Source organism: Myxine glutinosa, chromosome 8 (assembly GCF_964187855.1).
Source record: "Myxine glutinosa chromosome 8, kmMyxGlut1.1, whole genome shotgun sequence".
Classification (NCBI taxonomy): domain Eukaryota; kingdom Metazoa; phylum Chordata; class Myxini; order Myxiniformes; family Myxinidae; genus Myxine; species Myxine glutinosa.
Genome location: NC_136268.1, coordinates 74,455,929 through 74,473,625, shown reverse-complemented (window position 1 = coordinate 74,473,625; position 17,697 = coordinate 74,455,929). Strand labels below are relative to the sequence as shown.

General features: G+C 49.3%; 1 protein-coding gene across 4 annotated transcripts in view; it reads left to right on the top strand.

Moving 5' to 3' along the window:
- Positions 1-17,489, top strand: part of DENND3 (DENN domain containing 3) — a 143,977-nt gene extending 126,488 nt beyond the window's left edge. For all 4 annotated transcript variants that reach the window (XR_013624322.1, XM_068124645.2, XM_068124646.2 and 1 more), the window contains 2 exons: positions 13,468-13,602; positions 16,339-17,489. Coding sequence is in view for 3 of the 4 variants with exons in the window: in XM_068124645.2 (XP_067980746.2) it covers positions 13,468-13,602; positions 16,339-16,536 (333 nt within the window). In the remaining variant the exon portion in view is untranslated. The remainder of the gene's footprint in view (positions 1-13,467; positions 13,603-16,338) is intronic.
- The last annotated feature ends 208 nt before the right edge of the window (positions 17,490-17,697 follow it).

Sequence of the window (17,697 nt, the reverse complement as noted above, 5' to 3'; positions counted from 1 at the left end):
GCCACCTGTGATATAATCATGTTGTTGAATTCTTGCTGTGACAGACAATCAGTGACATGATTCTTTTAACAAATAAATCACCAAAGTGTAAAGAAACGCACCAGATTGATATACTGAGTTAAGAAAGTAAACCCAAGTCAATAAAAAAAAAATATTCCATATTAAATGCCAAGTCTGTGTGTATATATATATATATATATATATATATATATATTTTTTTTTTTTTTTTTTTTTTTTTTTTTTGTTGCGGAACCCAACATCGGCCTCGGATCCCTTCTCGAGGGGGGATTAGTCCCCTCGTTTGTGACTGACCGACGTGGTCCCTGAAGCTGCACCGCGACCTCCGGAAAGTTCGTACCGCGGACAGATGTTAATTGATTGCCGAGCAGTGTTTAGCAACCGCAGCACGAACTGTTAACAATGACGAGACCCGATTCTTACCGTTGGCCAAAATCGTGCCACAGGTGTCAAATGAGGGAAATCACAACGACGACGGATGTAAGGGAAAGAAAGGCAAAGGTAGGAAGAACAAATCTAATTTATTATTATTATTTACACATCAAAATAACCAAGGAGGAGGAAGGATAAGAAAATAACCACAGAAGAAGAAAAAGCGGACACAGTGAAAATGCTAGCTTATCTAAACAGCCTTAACTTATACCCCAAGGACAAGACAAAGACAGACTACAAGCACACTTACACGGGGGATGATGACAGGAATGGCAGGAGGTGGATGGCTGGAGGGAGAGGAAGGCACGGAGCTGGCTGGAGCTTGACCCCGCACGGGACGTTGGGCTGGACCTCGACGGCCACCGATGCCACCGATCCTGGTTCCCGCGGGGTAACGGGTCGGAGCTGCCTGGTGGAGCCAACGCTGCCTGGTACTGCTCCTGCTTGCTCTCAGGACTCTCTCTCAACTCTTGCTCTCAGGACTCACTCTCAACTCTTGCTCTCAGGACTCTCTCAGTAGCTCATCCCCAGCGGAACTGGACTCATCTCTTGCGCGTCTCTTGGTGGGGGCGTCGTGGTGCGGGTTATATAGGCCACGCCATTCAACCTTCGCGAACCTACTCGATGGTTCTCCCCACGCCCTCTCAAAGCCAAACCCCTCGTTCTGGGTTGGCCGGCAAGGGCTGGCTCACTCCTCCCCTCTATGACGAGGTGGAGACACGCCTTTCTTCTCCGAGCCGACCGCGTGCTCAATGGAGGCAAATGCAGTTGGTAGTAAAGGCTTTAGGAATGGGATTTGAAAAAGGGGATCTATCTATTTGAATTCGGTGCAATGGAGTATTAATTAATGGAAGACAAAGCCTTAACCTAATACACAGAATAAGGAAATAACTACCAACAAGGAGGAAATCTATGATTGGCTAACGTGATTGTATATGACCTAACTAAGGGATGCCCTTTGACCTTTATACACAACTGGAGGAAGGAGGGTGATATTTTTACAACAATAAAAAACACAATTCTCAATTCCACAACACTGCACCCTCCTCCTCTTAGGTACGTCCCGGGCCTATTACCTTTACTTTTAGTGTGGCACGTAGGTGTAGTTCCCTCTACATTTAACCTGACCCTGAGTGTGACAGTTTTAAAACACAAATAAATATGTCCCACTGCTCCATTGCACCCTACCTAACAGACTCACGCCCACAGCTAACCGAATTGCGGAATTGTCTTCAAACTAAACACTTACGGTGGGGGCGCATTATTTACAATTGACGCTATTTTATTTACAACACGCAACCCAGGACCTGTGATTGTTCTTTTTGGGGGGGAGACAGCTTGCCCTGCATCGACGCACCATGAAGCACCCAAAAACGCACCAAAACACCATCAAGCACCAATCGGTGCACAGTCACCACAGTTCAATAATAAAAATGAACCCAACAAACCCCTGGTGGTGTCTTGCTCTTCGGCTCCCTCTGCTGGCTATTGTTCTCTTCCAGATGTTGTCAACTTCTTTGCTGGCGGCCTATTTGGACATAAAATGAAATGCACCAAACGTGTCCGTTTTTATTTATTTATGGCCCACAGGGCCGACTATTGTGGTTCACCTGTGTGGCATCGGTGCCCTGTGACCAAGGTCCGCCAGCAAGATCTCGGGCCTTCATGGCCGGTTCCAGCAGAGGGGCCATGCCCCAACCCATGGGGTCCATCAGTGGTGCTCAGCCACAGACATGTGGTCCATAATGTGGTGCATCGATGCAGACAGCTGGTTCCGGGAGTTTCGGGCGCACAATGGCGGACTCCCGCACGCTCCCCTCGGCGCCCAGTGGCGCACAGTCCTCGTGTGGGAGACAAGGGGGGGGGGGGGGAAGACAGGTGAGCGAGGGGTAAGGTCACAAGGGTACACATCAATAAGGCAATGCAAAACGAGGTGCGTACGGAGAGCGAAGTCAGAAAGCTTGTCCCTACCGTACGCCCCCCCACATGTGACCTACACTACCCTTGCCCTTACCCCATATGTACAAAATCTACACATTACAAATTCGTCACTACTGTCACGTCTTCCCCATATTTCCCCTACACCAAATTCGTCTTCACTCCCACTAATCCAAAATTTGCCATCAACCAATTCATCATCCATCCTCATAAGGAGGAAGAGATGGAACACAAAGCACAATGTCACACCCACGTCATGATGCGTCTCACATTCCAAACATTTGCACAATAAAAATAACAAAAACAACCTGGCATGGTGTGGAGGTACGTCACCTCAGGTGAGTGGATGTAGATGGTGCGAGGAGATCTCAATCCTAACTACCTTCTACAACAACAACAACAACAACATGCATTTTAAGGCCATTTTCCCTGCTAGAGCGGGGGTTAGCCTTGCGGTCCCCATGACAATCTTCTCTATTTTCATTTTGCCCTATTTTCTGCATCTCTACTTGTTAACCCCCTTGCCCGCATTTCTTCTTCCACCATCTTTAGCCAAGTCTTTCTCGGTCTTCCGCGTCCTCTACTTCCTTCTACATCAATTTCCATCACTCTTCTCAACCAGTCACTTTCATCCTTCCTCAATACATGACCAAACCATCTCAGCCTGTTCCTCTTCACAGCATCAATCACAGGCAATATTCCCATCATCTTTCGCAATTCATCATTTGTCTTCCTCTCTCTCAACGATACTCCACACATCCATCGAACCATTCGCATTTCCACCCTTTCCAGCCTTCGTTGCTGCTCTACGTTCATTACCCATGTCTCGCTCCCATAAATCATAACACTTATCACACATGCAGCATACACCTTTCCCTTCAGCTTCAGCGACACTCTCCTCCTCATCAGCACGCCACTCAGTTCCAGAAACTTCTTCCATGCACATCTCACTCGAGCAACCGTTGCCGAGTCTGATCCACCTTCTCCATTCAGCATGTCTCCGAGGTAGCAAAATGTTTTCACACCTTCCAGCTTCACGCCGTCTCCAAGATCCAACTCAACATTTCCTCCATCTGCAGCTCCCTAACTACCTTCTAAATGACTTTAATACACTTTACACTACCCGGGGGCTTTCCCTGCCAAACCATTGGCCATCTTACTCTATGCGGTTTTAAGAACCAAATTCCCATTGACCAAACTGTGGTGCTTCCTCAATTTGGGGTCTCACTCCCCCGGTTCAACTCCCTGTGCCCTTGCATAATTTCCGGGCTGGGTCGTGCAGCTCTCCCAGCAGGTCTACCCACCTGCACACCTCCACCACTGTAGTTGCCACCCGAGCTTACCTAGCTCCTCACCCTAACCTATCGAACTGGGGAAGGCCCCTCCTGGCTCTGTCACCCCTCGGTGCCCTCTGGCACTGGGATACCCGGGTCCGTCCTCCGGATCCTCGGGCCCCATCCACAACTACCGGCTCCCAGAGCCCACCTGCGGCCTCACCTGGCCGACATCCTCACAGTGGTGGAGTGCTCAACCAACTACATGCACTAACAGGCTACACGCCCAGCCATTTCCACGACACTAATGCACCCGTTCAACCATCATTCTTCCACCACGCACCACAGATGCCAATATCCAACCAGAATTTACCTATACCCTCTACCTAACACTTACACTACCCTCCCTGGGTATTCGTGATGGGGGTCCATTCTTCCCCCATTCACACCTTCGCACCATCCACTCCACTCCACAGTTTCCACCATACTCACTCCACGACCATCCATTCCATACTCAATATATTCCACACTCCATGTAATCCACACAACCATTCTCCATTCACCTGTAGTTGCACACCTGTGCAATCACCTGGTGCCACCTGCACCCTCCTTCCTTCCTGGACCATTTGGTCAACACAGCACACATCACCATCACTCACTCATACACTGCTCCATACACCTGTTCAGTTGCACACCTGTGCAATCACAATTGTTCCTTACTCACTGCTCCATACACTTCCACGCTCAATACACTTCACAATCACCTTCTCACAATACACTTCTGAATACCTTTTTCTTACACACACACATGGCATCATCTCATCTACCTACTCCCCTCTGAAACTTGCGCTCCCAGTCGCCCCTTTAAACTATTGCGCTCCCTCGGCATTATAATCCAAACTAATCTACCTGCGTCCCCACTACAGGTATCATTGTCACTACCTAACCTTACCGTTACCTATGGTCAATCTCTAGGTCCCTACACACGATATCCTAACTCTCCCGGGCTAGTTTTCACTGCCATAAACCCCATAACTAGTGCTCCTTTGCCCCCGCTGTGAGGGATGGCAGAGTTGCCATCCCACCACATCGGGCATCTCTCACTACCATCCCCCCCCCAGTCCTCTGACGCTACGAGCCCCCGTCGCAAGAGGTACTGGGTCCCGCCTCGGCATCTAGAGCCGAGGCGATCCACGAGGGCGCCTGCTCGCCGGCATAAGGTCTTATCCGGTCGGCATGGACGATCCGAGGGAGGGCCCGTGGCCCCATCTTGATCTTAACGACCACGTCACAGACTTGCGACAGGACGACTCCCGGGCCTTGCCAGGGGGAGGTGAGTTTGGGGCACCTACCCTTCCGCCTCTGGGGATTAAAGAACCAAATCTTCATCCCCGGGGCGTACTGACTCCCCTGGCTCCGGTCGTCATACCTGCGCTTCATCTTGGCCCCCGCCAGATGGAGCTGGCGGCGGGCGAAGGCATGGACCCTCTCCATGCCTTCCTCCAGGTGACGTGCGTAACCCTCCCTCGGCGGGATATCTGTGGTGTCTGGCATGGGACCGCATAGCAAGTTGGTGGGAGCCCGCAACTCCCGCCCATACATAAGCAACGCTGGACTGCATGCGGTGGCTCCGTGCTGGCTGGTTCGGTAGGCCATTAACAAGTACGGGAGACGTTCGTCCCAGTCATCCTGACGGGTGGTGGTGAACAATGCCAGTTGTTGGATCAATGTTCGATTGAATCTTTCCACCATCCCGTCAGATTGTGGCCGTAAGGGCGTGGTCCTGGTTTTTCGAATTGACAGGAGTCTGCACACATCTTTTAGCAATTGACTTTCAAAATTTCGACACTGATCGGTGTGCAGCTCCTGTGGAATCCCGTGCCGACATACAAATCCTTCCATGAAGGCCTGCGCTACAACCCCGGCTTCTTGGTTGGGGAGGGCGTAGGCCTCCGGCCACTTGGTAAAATAGTCCATTACAACGAGGATATACTTATTACCTTGGCGGGTGCGGGGCAGCGGTCCTAGAATATCCATAGCCACCCGCTCAAGGGGGGCCCCCACCTGGTGTAATTGAAGGGGGGCCCTCATCCTCCGTGCTGGTCCCTTTTTGGCAGAACAGGCGTTGCATCTCCGACACCAGTCCTGTATGTCGCGCCCCATATTCACCCAATAAAACCTCCGGCGGACCAGAGATGTTGTCTTTGTCCTGCCCAAATGGCCGCCGGAGCGGGTACCATGCACCTGTTGTAATATGACGGTCTTAAATTTGTCAGGGACTATCGCCAGCCAGGAAGTTATATCAGAGGGAACCTCCACCCACTTGCGATACAAGATGTTGCCTTTCAATTCCAGGGTCTGCCACTGAGCCCAAAACGCCTTTGTTTGCGCCCCGAGGGGGGTGACCTCTTCCCCCTTTGGTCTCTGCTCCAATTTGACCCATTTGTACACCGGTCCCAGGACGGGATCCTCCTGCTGGGCCGTGCTCCACGCCAAAGTTACAAATTCTTCATCCGCGGTTAGTGGCAAAATTGGCCCTCTCACCCGGGTTGCCCGGACGACGAGAATCGGGGCAGAATCGCCCAATTGCTCCCTCTCCTCGTGTCTCGCACAAAATTTGCAGTTTTCCCCCAGACAAGGACGCCAAGAGAGTGCGTCTGCATTACCATGGGCCTTCCCGGCCCGATGGGTCACATCAAAATCGTACTGCTGCAACTTTTCCAACCACCTTGCAATTTGGCCCTCTGGTTCCTTGAACCGAAGGAGCCATTGCAAGGAGGAATGGTCAGTTCGAACCAAAAATTTCCGTCCGTACAGGTACGGGTGGAAATGGTTCATGGCAGCCAGCATAGCCAATAACTCTTTGCGAGTAACACAATAATTTCGCTCGGGCCTACTTAAGGCCCGACTATAATAACCAATCACTCTCTCCATGCCCTCCTGTGTCTGAGACAAAACTGCGCCCAATCCTTCCTGGCTCGCATCCATGTCCAGGGTAAATGTCCCGTCGCTAGTGAGGTAAGCCAGAAGGGGTGCGGATGTTAAACACCCCTTCAATTTTAGGAAGGCCTCGTGGCACTCCCTTGCCCAATTAAATCACGTCCCCTTCTCAGTAAGCCGGTGGAGGGGACGGGCCAACTCTGCAAATTTCGCCACAAAACGCCGGTAGTAGGAGCAGAGTCCCAAAAATCCCCGCACCTCCTTGATGGTACGTGGTGGGCGCCACTCCTCTACCGCTTTAATTTTGTCTGGGTCCGTTTTTACCCCCTCGCAGCCGATCACGTGACCTAGATAGGCCACCTCTCTTGCAAACAAGGTGCACTTACTCGGGGTCAGCTTCAACCCTGCCTGTCTGAGGCACCCGAACACCTGGTCCAAATTAGCTAATGCCTGGGGGAAGGTCTTGGCATGTACCAGGACGTTATCCAGGTATACCAGGCATGATTGCCATGGCATGCCGCCTAGCACATGCTCCATTAATCTCTCAAAGGTGGCGGGGGCGTTACACAAACCAAACGGCATCACAGTGAACTGATACAGCCCCTTACCTGTGGAAAATGCCGTTTTCTCCTTCCCTGCCCGATCCATCTCCACCTGCCAATACCCACTCTTGAGGTCTAAAATCGAAAACCAATTTGAGCCCGCAACGGCATCGAGGGTGTCATCAATTCTTGGCAGGGGATATGAGTCCTTGAGTGTCACGTTTAGCTGGCGATATTCCACGCAGAACCGCGTGGTCCCATCTTTCTTTTTAACCAGCACAACAGGTGACATCCAGGGACTTCCCGAGGGCTCGATCACGCCTCCATCGAGCATTTTTTCAACCTGCTCGTCAGCTTCCGCCCTCTTGCTCCAGGGGAGCCGTCGGGCGGCCTGACGAATAGGCCGGGCCTCACCGGTGTGGATCTGATGTTTCACCAAGCCCGTACGTCCAATATCCTCGGTGGACAAGGAGAAGAGGTCCAAATGGGACCCAACCAGTTTGTGTAAGGCCTCCCTCTGGGTACCTCCCAACTCTAGGCTACTACGATTTACCATCTCGCAAATGGGATCGGGCCAATTCCTAGAACTTATTGAAGGCTCCCCCTGGGGCCGGCTCGGCTGGACGTTCTCGCCCCTCACTGACGCGACTTCTCTAACTGGGGTGCAGCCAGCTACCTTCGTGCCCCTCACTATAGTGCGTGGTTCTGTACTAATATTAATTACTCGGACGGCCACTACCGGCCCGTCCGTTTTTACGAGGGTGCGGCCCACGATTAAACCAGGTATGGATCGCGCTGCCACCGGTTCGACCAGGCCGCAGGATTCCTGCCATGTCGGGCGAGCTGACCATCGGGCCGGTACTATGGCCTCGGCCTCCGGAGGGATGGTCACGGCCTCAGGAGCCTCCAGCTCCACCCTCTCGGCCGTGCTCACCCCCTCCAATGGTAGCTCTTCCACTCCCCATTGCAGGATCCCCCGGCTCAAGTCGATTTTACAACCGCTGGCAGTCAACAAATCCAACCCTATTAAGCATGGGTCGCACACCTCTGCCACCCAAACCTCTATCTCCTTCTTTACCGATCCCAACTTGAGGGTCACAAAACCACGCCCTATGATCGGAGCCGTTGCCCCGGTAGCCAGCTGCAAACTATGATTTTCCAGACGCTGGATTTTACCCCAGCCGTCTGCACTCGAATTAAGGATCACGGGGCTGATGATCGTGGCACTGGCTCCCGTGTCCACAACGGCGTCTACCCCCACGCTGGCAATTTTGCACCGAATTGTCAAACTACCTGTTCCAATTTGGCCACAAACAATGAATGACCTGTCGCGTCAATGAGGGCTTCTCTCCATCCCCTACTGCCGAACACCGCCCTGCATGCCCGGCACGTTCTAGTTTCCCGGGTCCTTGCGGGGGGGTGTCTGAAGTCAGCTAGGCCGATCGATACGGGGCGGAGTTGAGGGCATCGGCTGGCGGGGAATGTCCCGGCACTCCCACGAGCTCGGCACTCCCACGCACGGTGACCCAGCCGAGCACAGTTATAACACCTCACCTGGTAAGGTGCTTGCCTCCGGAATTCCAAATTTCCCCCCTGTATGTCCGAATTGGGGTACTCTGTCGTGGACTACCGGGTGCCACCGCTGGAGCCGCCTGCCATGGTCCAGGTCCCGCCAGGCGCCGATCCACCAGCCCCCGAACCATGCTGTCCAGGTCAGGGCCCCCGTCGGGGGTGGGCCCCCTCGGGGGGCCGCCCCCAATCATGGGCCCTACCTGACGCACCGCCACTGCATGGCGCTCGCCTCCCCGGGCCAGCGGCCTCGCTGCTTCCCAACGGGCTGCAGCGAGGCCGCCTGACTCATGGTCTGCGGGCGCCACATGGCGAGCTGTTGTCGGAGCTCCAGATCCGGAAGGGCCTGGATAAAGTGATCCAGCGCCAGGCTTTCCTGGGAACTCGCTGCCATGTCCGCGTGTGCAATCCCCACTGCGCGGCGAATATCGTGGGCAAATTCCCCGATGGTCTCCTGGGGCTTGCGTTTTCGCTGCGCAAGCTGCGCTTTAACAAGCTCGCTTTGCTGTTCAATTCCGAAATGATTAATTAAAGCTGCACGGAGAGCTGACAGGGTGAGAGCACCCGGTGGTAAAGCTGTCAGCACCTCCGCCGCCGCACCGCGCAGTGCCCCCACAAGGTGTACACCACCTTCGTCCGGAATCCAACCATTGCCTCGGCACACGTACTCAAACTGTGCCAGGTACGCCCTCAGATCACTCTTGCCGTCATACGGCGCGAGTGGGACCTTGTGGGCGCCAGAAGGCCGGACCCCGCACGTCACTCCTTGCGGGATCAACGCGGGACCAAACCGTTCGGGCTCCCACAGTACGCTATTCCCGGGGGGCTCCCGCGCATCCTCCGTCCCTCCAAACACTACCCCTCTTGGTGTCGATGCCTGGGTCGCCCTTCCGCAACCCGCTACCCACTCCATACCCGCACACCCTTGCTCACCAGCACCCCCCTCACTTCCCATAGCCAGACCTCCTTGCACACCTCCTTTATTCATCCCCTCCGGACCAGTCATACACCTCACCATTGGTCCCTCACGAACACCCGGGTCTACACCACCCCCCAAGCCGACAATCTCCCCTCACACCATATACATTTCCGAGTATATCGCCACTCACCTCGGCACCTCGGCACCTCGTCGTCGCACCTCCTCCGCCACCTGCAAACTCTTTATTTGGTTAGCAAGCACATCATCATGATTTGAGCACAGACCTTGCACATACTCCATCACTTCCTCCCTTATCTCCTTCTTAGTTTCCCTCCGTCTCTTCTTAATTTCACTCACCCCCTCTTCCACTTCCTCTAATTTTTCCTTTACCTCCTTCATTTCCCGGTGCGCCCCCTCGATTTCTTCCTCTAATTTTTCCTTTACCGTCTCTATGTGCGTCCTCACCTCCCGTTCTTTCGTCTCCATTGCCTCTGTCACCTCGTCCAACCTTGTTGTTAGTCCCTCATGTACCGTCTGACACTCCTTCTTCATGACGGCTATGTCCCTCTTTATTTCCTTCTGGGTCGCCTTCAACCCCTCGATCACAGCCGTATTATTTTGTACCTGATCCTTCAACTCCCTTTGTCCCACTGTCAGTTGTCCCACCCCCTGCGTCAACTCCTCTATGCCACCTTGTAACTTTGCCGTCCCATTTCTCACCTCTTTCTCCATACGCTTCTCACTTCGCTTTACCTCCTCGCGTACCCCCGAGACCTCCTCGCTTACACCTCGTCTTATTTCCTCCCCCATCTCCTCCATTTCTTTAGTAGATGCCGCCCTCATCTGTCCCAATTCATTCCTCTGAGCATCCAATTTAGTGTCTAACCCGATTTTCACCTCCTCTATCTGCTCTCCCATTTGTTTAATTTCCCGGGCGGATTGCTCCCCTATTGCCCGCAATTTGTCTTCCATCCTGTTTTCTAGCCCCGCTAACCCATTCTTCACCCCTTTTATCCCGTTGTCTAACCCCTCAAATTTACTGTCCAACCCCTTTCTTAATTGCTCACTGGTACCCCTTGCTTCGTCCCTCATTCCCCCCATCATTCTGATTTCCATTTTCTCACTATCAGCTCTCCTTCTGTCTTCCATTTCTTCACCCGACTTACCCATAAAGGCCTTTATTTGTTCCATAAATAGGCCCCAATCCATCTGCGGCGCTGCTACGGTCGCGGGCGCGGCGACATTTGGTGCCGCTGTAACCACGTGCGCGAGGGCGCCATTTTGTGCGCCTGATACCTCCTCAACCACATCCTCATTGCTCTCCTCCATTTCTTCCCTGTGGTCCTGGGTTACCCCTAACCCCTCTTCTAGTTCCCCCACCGGCATCCGATCATCTTGACCATCCATGGCACGATTTTCAAATTTCAAATTTTATAACAAAATTTCGGCCCACTCGTAATTTGAGCGCGCTAAGCGCTTCAGGTCCATATCTCGCTCCCAACACCAATTGTTGCGGAACCCAACGTCGGCCTAGGATCCCTTCTCGAGGGGGGATTAGTCCCCTCGTTTGTGACTGACCGACGTGGTCCCTGAAGCTGCACCGCGACCTCAGGAAAGGCCGGTGCACAGCCCGGTTCGTACCGCGGACAGATGTTACTTGATTGCCGAGCGGTGTTTAGCAACCGCAGCACGAACTGTTAACAATGACTAGACCCGATTCTTACCGTTGGCCAAAATCGTGCCACAGGTGTCCAATGAGGGAAATCACAACGACGACAGATGTAAGGGAAAGAAAGGCAAAGGTAGGAAGAACAAATCTAATTTATTATTATTATTTACACATCAAAATAACCAAGGAGGAGGAAGGATAAGAAAATAACCACAGAAGAAGAAAAAGCGGACACAGTGAAAATGCTAGCTTATCTAAACAGGCTTAACTTATACCCCAAGGACAAGACAAAGACAGACTACAAGCACACTTACACGGGGGATGATGACAGGAATGGCAGGAGGTGGATGGCTGGAGGGAGAGGAAGGCACGGAGCTGGCTGGAGCTTGACCCCGCACGGGACGTCGGGCTGGACCTCGACGGCCACCGATGCCACCGATCCTGGTTCCCGCGGGGTAACGGGTCGGAGCTGCCTGGTGGAGCCAACGCTGCCTGGTACTGCTCCTGCTTGCTCTCAGGACTCTCTCTCAACTCTTGCTCTCAGGACTCTCTCTCAACTCTTGCTCTCAGGACTCTCTCCGTAGCTCATCCCCAGCGCATCTGGACTCATCTCTTGCGCATCTCTTGGTGGGGGCGTCGTGGTGCGGGTTATATAGGCCACGCCATTCAACCTTCGCGAACCTACTCGATGGTTCTCCCCATGCCCTCTCAAAGCCAAACCCCTCGTTCTGGGTTGGCCGGCAAGGGCTGGCTCACTCGTCCCCTCTATGACGAGGTGGAGACACGCCTTTCTTCTCCGAGCCGACCGCGTGCTCAATGGAGGCAAATGCAGTTGGTAGTAAAGGCTTTAGGAATGGGATTTGAAAAAGGGGATCTATCTATTTGAATTCGGTGCAATGGAGTATTAATTAATGGAAGACAAAGCCTTAACCTAATACACAGAATAAGGAAATAACTACCAACAAGGAGGAAATCTATGATTGGCTAACGTGATTGTATATGACCTAACTAAGGGATGCCCTTTGACCTTTATACACAACTGGAGGAAGGAGGGTGATATTTTTACAACAATAAAAAACACAATTCTCATTTCCACAACAATATATATATATATACAGTATATTACAAGTTAACTACTACAAGTTGGCCTTGATGTCTATTTTGAGGCCAGCAAAGGCTGCTATAAAGTGTATATTGGGATGTGGAGTCAGGCAGTTCTGTGTCTTATTAAAGCAATTTTATTGCCTTATTGAGGCTTTATCAAGGCAAGAGTAATATACGTAATAGTGGCATTATTTTCATCAAAATGAATCTTATCAAGTATTCATTTTGAGAGTCAAATGTACACAAATGTAAGGTTTTTCCTGAATACCAATTCGAGGCTTGTGGAGGAGCAGGAGCACAGAAAGGATCAGTACATAAAATAATGAATATAACAGGAGTAATAAAGAGGGGGAGCCACCAGCAGCAGGATAGAGGGATAACATAGAGGGAGACTTAATAGCGAGATGAGATGAGATGAAATGATCCCATTGAGAGCCACGTGTTAGTGACGAGAATGTAGGAAGTCTGTAAGCCATGTGTGGAAGTGGCCTGGAATGCCATAGGCAGATTATTTGAAGGGTAGAGCATGGTGCCAGACTGTATCAAATGCTACAGGTATGCCTCGAGAAATAGCCCTAATCTTGTGTCTGAGATTGAGGGCCTTCATTCATTGTTGGGAGAGCAGACTCAGCAGGTCCAGAGTGACTGGGTCTGAATCTGAACTGATGGTCCAAGATCAGATTGGAGAAAAGGAAAGATTTGATGTTGACTGTGATTATGGATTCCATGCCTTTGCTGATTATTGGAAATAAGCTACAGGGAGTGAGGGGTTGGGTACACGAGATTTGGAAGGAAACTCATAATTGAAGCATTCGGCCTTTTCATGAGCAGAATCAGCTGTGGCGCCATTTTAAGTGAGAAAAGGGATGGAGTTGGAACCTACACCAGAGACGGACATAACAATTTGCCGCCAGGTTTTTGAGGATATTGTGTAAATGTAAAGTTATGTGACTGAATGTAAAAGTGCTCAATTATGTGAGTGAATTTAAAAAGTACTCACTTGTCATCAGATTTCCCAGCTTGTCAGTACCTGAATAATTGAGCATGTGACCTTCTGGGCAGGCAAGGTTGTGGACAGCTTCACGAGAAGACGGTAACCTTCAGGCATGGGATCCAAAGAAGCCGCAGGGTCCAATGCGTACCCTTCAGCTGCCAGACTGTGCTGGAATTAAGAGTATGATCTGCGTGGGACAAAAGGTGAGAAGGATGAGGGTGTGTTCAGGTGAAGTGGGTATGTTTATTATTTTGAAAATATTTTCGTACAGCTATTTTAGTGCATTAACAGAGAATAAAATGTCATGTTGAGTTGTGCAGAAGTGACATAAAAGCACAATAGAGGCAGATTAATTGATGTTACAGCACAAATGGTGACAAAGAAAGAGGACATCTGGCTCTTAATTAATGTGACAACACCATCTGACACCTCATGCAGAAAGGGTCATTTACATATTAGGCACGGATGGAAGATAACTGGAGTTTAGAGGAAAGGTTTGTTTGGGAAAATTGGGGTTGGGGGGGGGGGGGGTGGGGGGGGGGGAGGGGCGAAGACAGAAAAAGCAAATGTGATATGGAGGGGGAGAGGGGATGGTGGTTGGAGGAACAGATGGAAATGTGGATCAAACATTCTGGCCTATTTGCATATGTAATATATAGATTAAACTCAAATTATAATTTGCATGTAAAATAAGTTAAACACCACAAGCATTCAAATTCATTTGCAGATTATTTTGTGTATTTTTGCACATTTGCATTTTCATTTCATATTAAACTAGAGCGGCACTCAGTAGAACGCATACCTCCGCCAGGCTGAACAGTTTACATTTTGCATCTCACTGACAGGCCCGATGTACATCCAGACCTCCAAAATTTAATTGGCTTGTTCTTGTCACCTGGCAAACTCATCCGCAAAGTTTCGTCCAAATCCGTCAACAATTTTTTTTAAACATCATGCCATATGTAGTTTTTGGCTCTATCTCTCAATGGTGAAGAATCACTTTAAAATTCTCGTATCCAGATTCGGATCTTCATCAAAATTGACCCAATTGTTTTGTCATACACCCAACGTGTCCACTAAGTTTCGTCCAACTCCTTCCACAACTTTTTGAGACATCATGCTATACATCATGTCGACCCCAAACTATCATTGGCGAAGATTCACTTAAAAAATTATGGTATCCGGATCTTTAATTTAATAATTTAATTTAACCTTTCATTTAATTTTAATAGTAATTTAATCTTTAATTTAATTCAACCAAAATTTAATAATTTCGTCCTTGTCAAACACTCAATGTGTCCACCAAATTTCGTCCGAATCTGTTCATAACTTTTTGAGATATCCTGTTCACAGACAAAATCAAACACAGACAGGCAGACAGAAAGAGGTGAAAATAATCATGTAGTGAACCTTCGGTGGTGGAGGTAATCACACAGGTAGAGACACACACTTCTTTAATGGCCACAATTATTCCTACTTTTTGTGGGTTTGGCTGGGAAGCTTGGCCTAAGTCTTTCACGTAGCGGCTGGCCAGGCCTGACATTCGACTAAGATTAGAGCAGGAATTTGGAATTTGTTCAGCCTGCCGGAAATAGCTCGCCTACTCTTCACGATGGACACCATCCACTAACTGTCAGAATATAGGACGCCAGGTTTAACGTCCATCCAAGGGACGGCACACACATCGATGAATCACCTTGCCTGTGAAATAGCAGGATGATAGTTGATATCTGGACCGAGATTTGAACCCAGGCTAGACATAGACAGCTTCGAGGCGAGTGTGCGTAGCCTTCGGCCATCAAGCCAGTCCCAGGTAGAGGCAAGCACAGTCCCTTTAAATGCCACACAGCAGTCAGACAATCACTGCCTGCCCACTTTCAGGGATGCAACATTTCATTCCAAGATGAGATGTGCAGACTGCCAACAGCACTTACATTTATTACTGCAGCATGCTATTTATGAAGTGTGCAATTACTTTGAATGCGGATTCAAACCATGCAATAGCTTTTTGTCTGTGTACGGTATATGACATTGTACACATGGATGTATAAAGCGTGAAGCAAATTATCATGCTTGCATTATTATAGTATATTATATGTACTAGCAACGGTACCCGCCCTATGGGCGGGGCTTCAATTGGGAGGCCCAAATTAAAAGGCAAAATATCGGAAATTGAAGGGTTTTTTTTATTTTAAACGATTTATCCGTTAAATCATATCACACGCAAATCATCAAAATCTAAAGTTCTTAACTTAAGAACCCAGGTTAAGAACCGTTTAGACCCAGGTTAAGAACCGTTTAGATTCTAAACAGTATTTGTAGAATTTCAATAAAAGCCATATCACTGTTCATATCCGTAAATATTATTCCATCGTGTTTGGAAAAACTTGAAAATTGGAAAAATTGGAAATTGGAAAAAAATTGGAAAAACAATATAGCCTATTTTACTCCAGGGGGTCCCAGGATTACCCACCCAAAATTTTGTTGCGATCGCTTCAGCCGTTTTTGCGGTACCTGGGAACAGACGGACGGACAGACAGACAGACAGACAGACAGACATTTGGTGAATTATAGTAAGATATACCAGACTTGATAGCAAAATGGTTAGAGCGTTCGCTTCGAGTCTGGGAGGTCGACGGTTCAAATCCTGGCTGAGTCATACCAAAGACAACAAAAATGGTATGTGCTGCTTCCTTGCTTGATGCTCAGCATTTAGAAGGATGAGGCACAGGCAAACATTGCTTTCAAGGTAATGGCAACCCACCCAGTATAACCCCTGCTCAGAAACTGCTTCGGCAGCACCAATAGTCTATAAAGCATATGGTACATCAAAAAAGTGTAAGTTTGTAAGATGTGCTTCTAATAGAATGTAAGCTTCTGAGTGCATGTACATTTGACATTCTTCTCCTCAACCCCAATTCTTCTCTCTCCAACTCCAGCTCTGGGTTGGTGGTGTCAGTGATGGTCCAGATTATGTTGGCAAGGTGTACGTGGTGGACACCGAGAACTATACCATTGAAAGGGAGCTCAAAGGCCACGTGGATTCTGTCACCTGCTTGTTGCACATCAAAGATCGATATGTGTTGAGTGGCTCAGGAAGACGTGACGGGAAGGTGGCCATCTGGCAGATTATCTGAGGTGTCTTTGGTGCCTCACAGCCTTGTTGTGTTTACACTTCACACCACAAGACTATTGGTGGGGCTGCATTTCTCGAAAGGGTGGGTCCAGATGAGGTGGGGGCAAATTGCCTCCAAGGTAAATATCTCTGGAGTATTTATTGAGACGTCTTCTTGGGTCCGTAGGGAATGCCAAATTAAACATGGAAGAACTTCTCCCATTTTAGAGGACCAAACATAAGGGTGCCAAATTTTGAACTCGAGTACAAGCCTTATAAAATCCTCCATATTACTGGGATTATCCTAAAAACACATGTTGAATTTTAATTCTCTTGCTTAATGTTGGAGGTTCACCCCTGCCAAAGCTACAGGGATGGAGAACATTCCCGATGTTGCTTGCACTATATCTGTTGGGTCACAAGCCGTCAATTTAATTGATCCTCTCACAGACACTATTAGCTGCTGGAACATGTAATGTTTGAGAGACATAGATGGAATCAAGTCATCTTAATTTTGTCCACACGGTGCCATGCACGATTTATTATATCCATACAGATATATGTGTAGCCTGGTGTTGGCTTAACCGTTAAGGTGGCTGTTTTAAGATATTGGGGTCCTGACTTTGAGCCCCTGTTGTGCTGTTAAAATAACACTTGGTGCGTTGACTCAGCCTGTCGTCCTTCCGAGAGCAGTATAATGAGTGCTAGCCAACTGGTAAGAATGAGCCATTTGAATATCCTGTGTCCGATTGGCGACACGTACAGGATGGTGCCCTGTAGCAAAGGACGAACTGCTGCAACAGCCCAATGTATCTGAAGTCGTGAAAGGAATGGATCTTTTTGTTCTAAATATATACAATACTGGACAAAAAATTTTGGGCACCTTGAAAAGAAACATTTTTATTGTCAGTGTTGTAATAAAAGGTGTTATTAATAATGATCATGTTTCATCAAAATAAACAAAAATGAATTTTATTTTGTTATATTAATGCATGAAATTTTAATATTTGGTGTGACCAACTTTTTCATGCAAAACAGCAGGTATCTATTATGGAATTCTTTCCTGCAATTCTGGAGAAATTACATTGGTCTTTGCTGCCACCAGTGTAATGTACACCATGCCGAGCCCTACAGGATGCGAATCTGGTGAAGCTAGAGTTAACAAACTCTGCAACATGACACA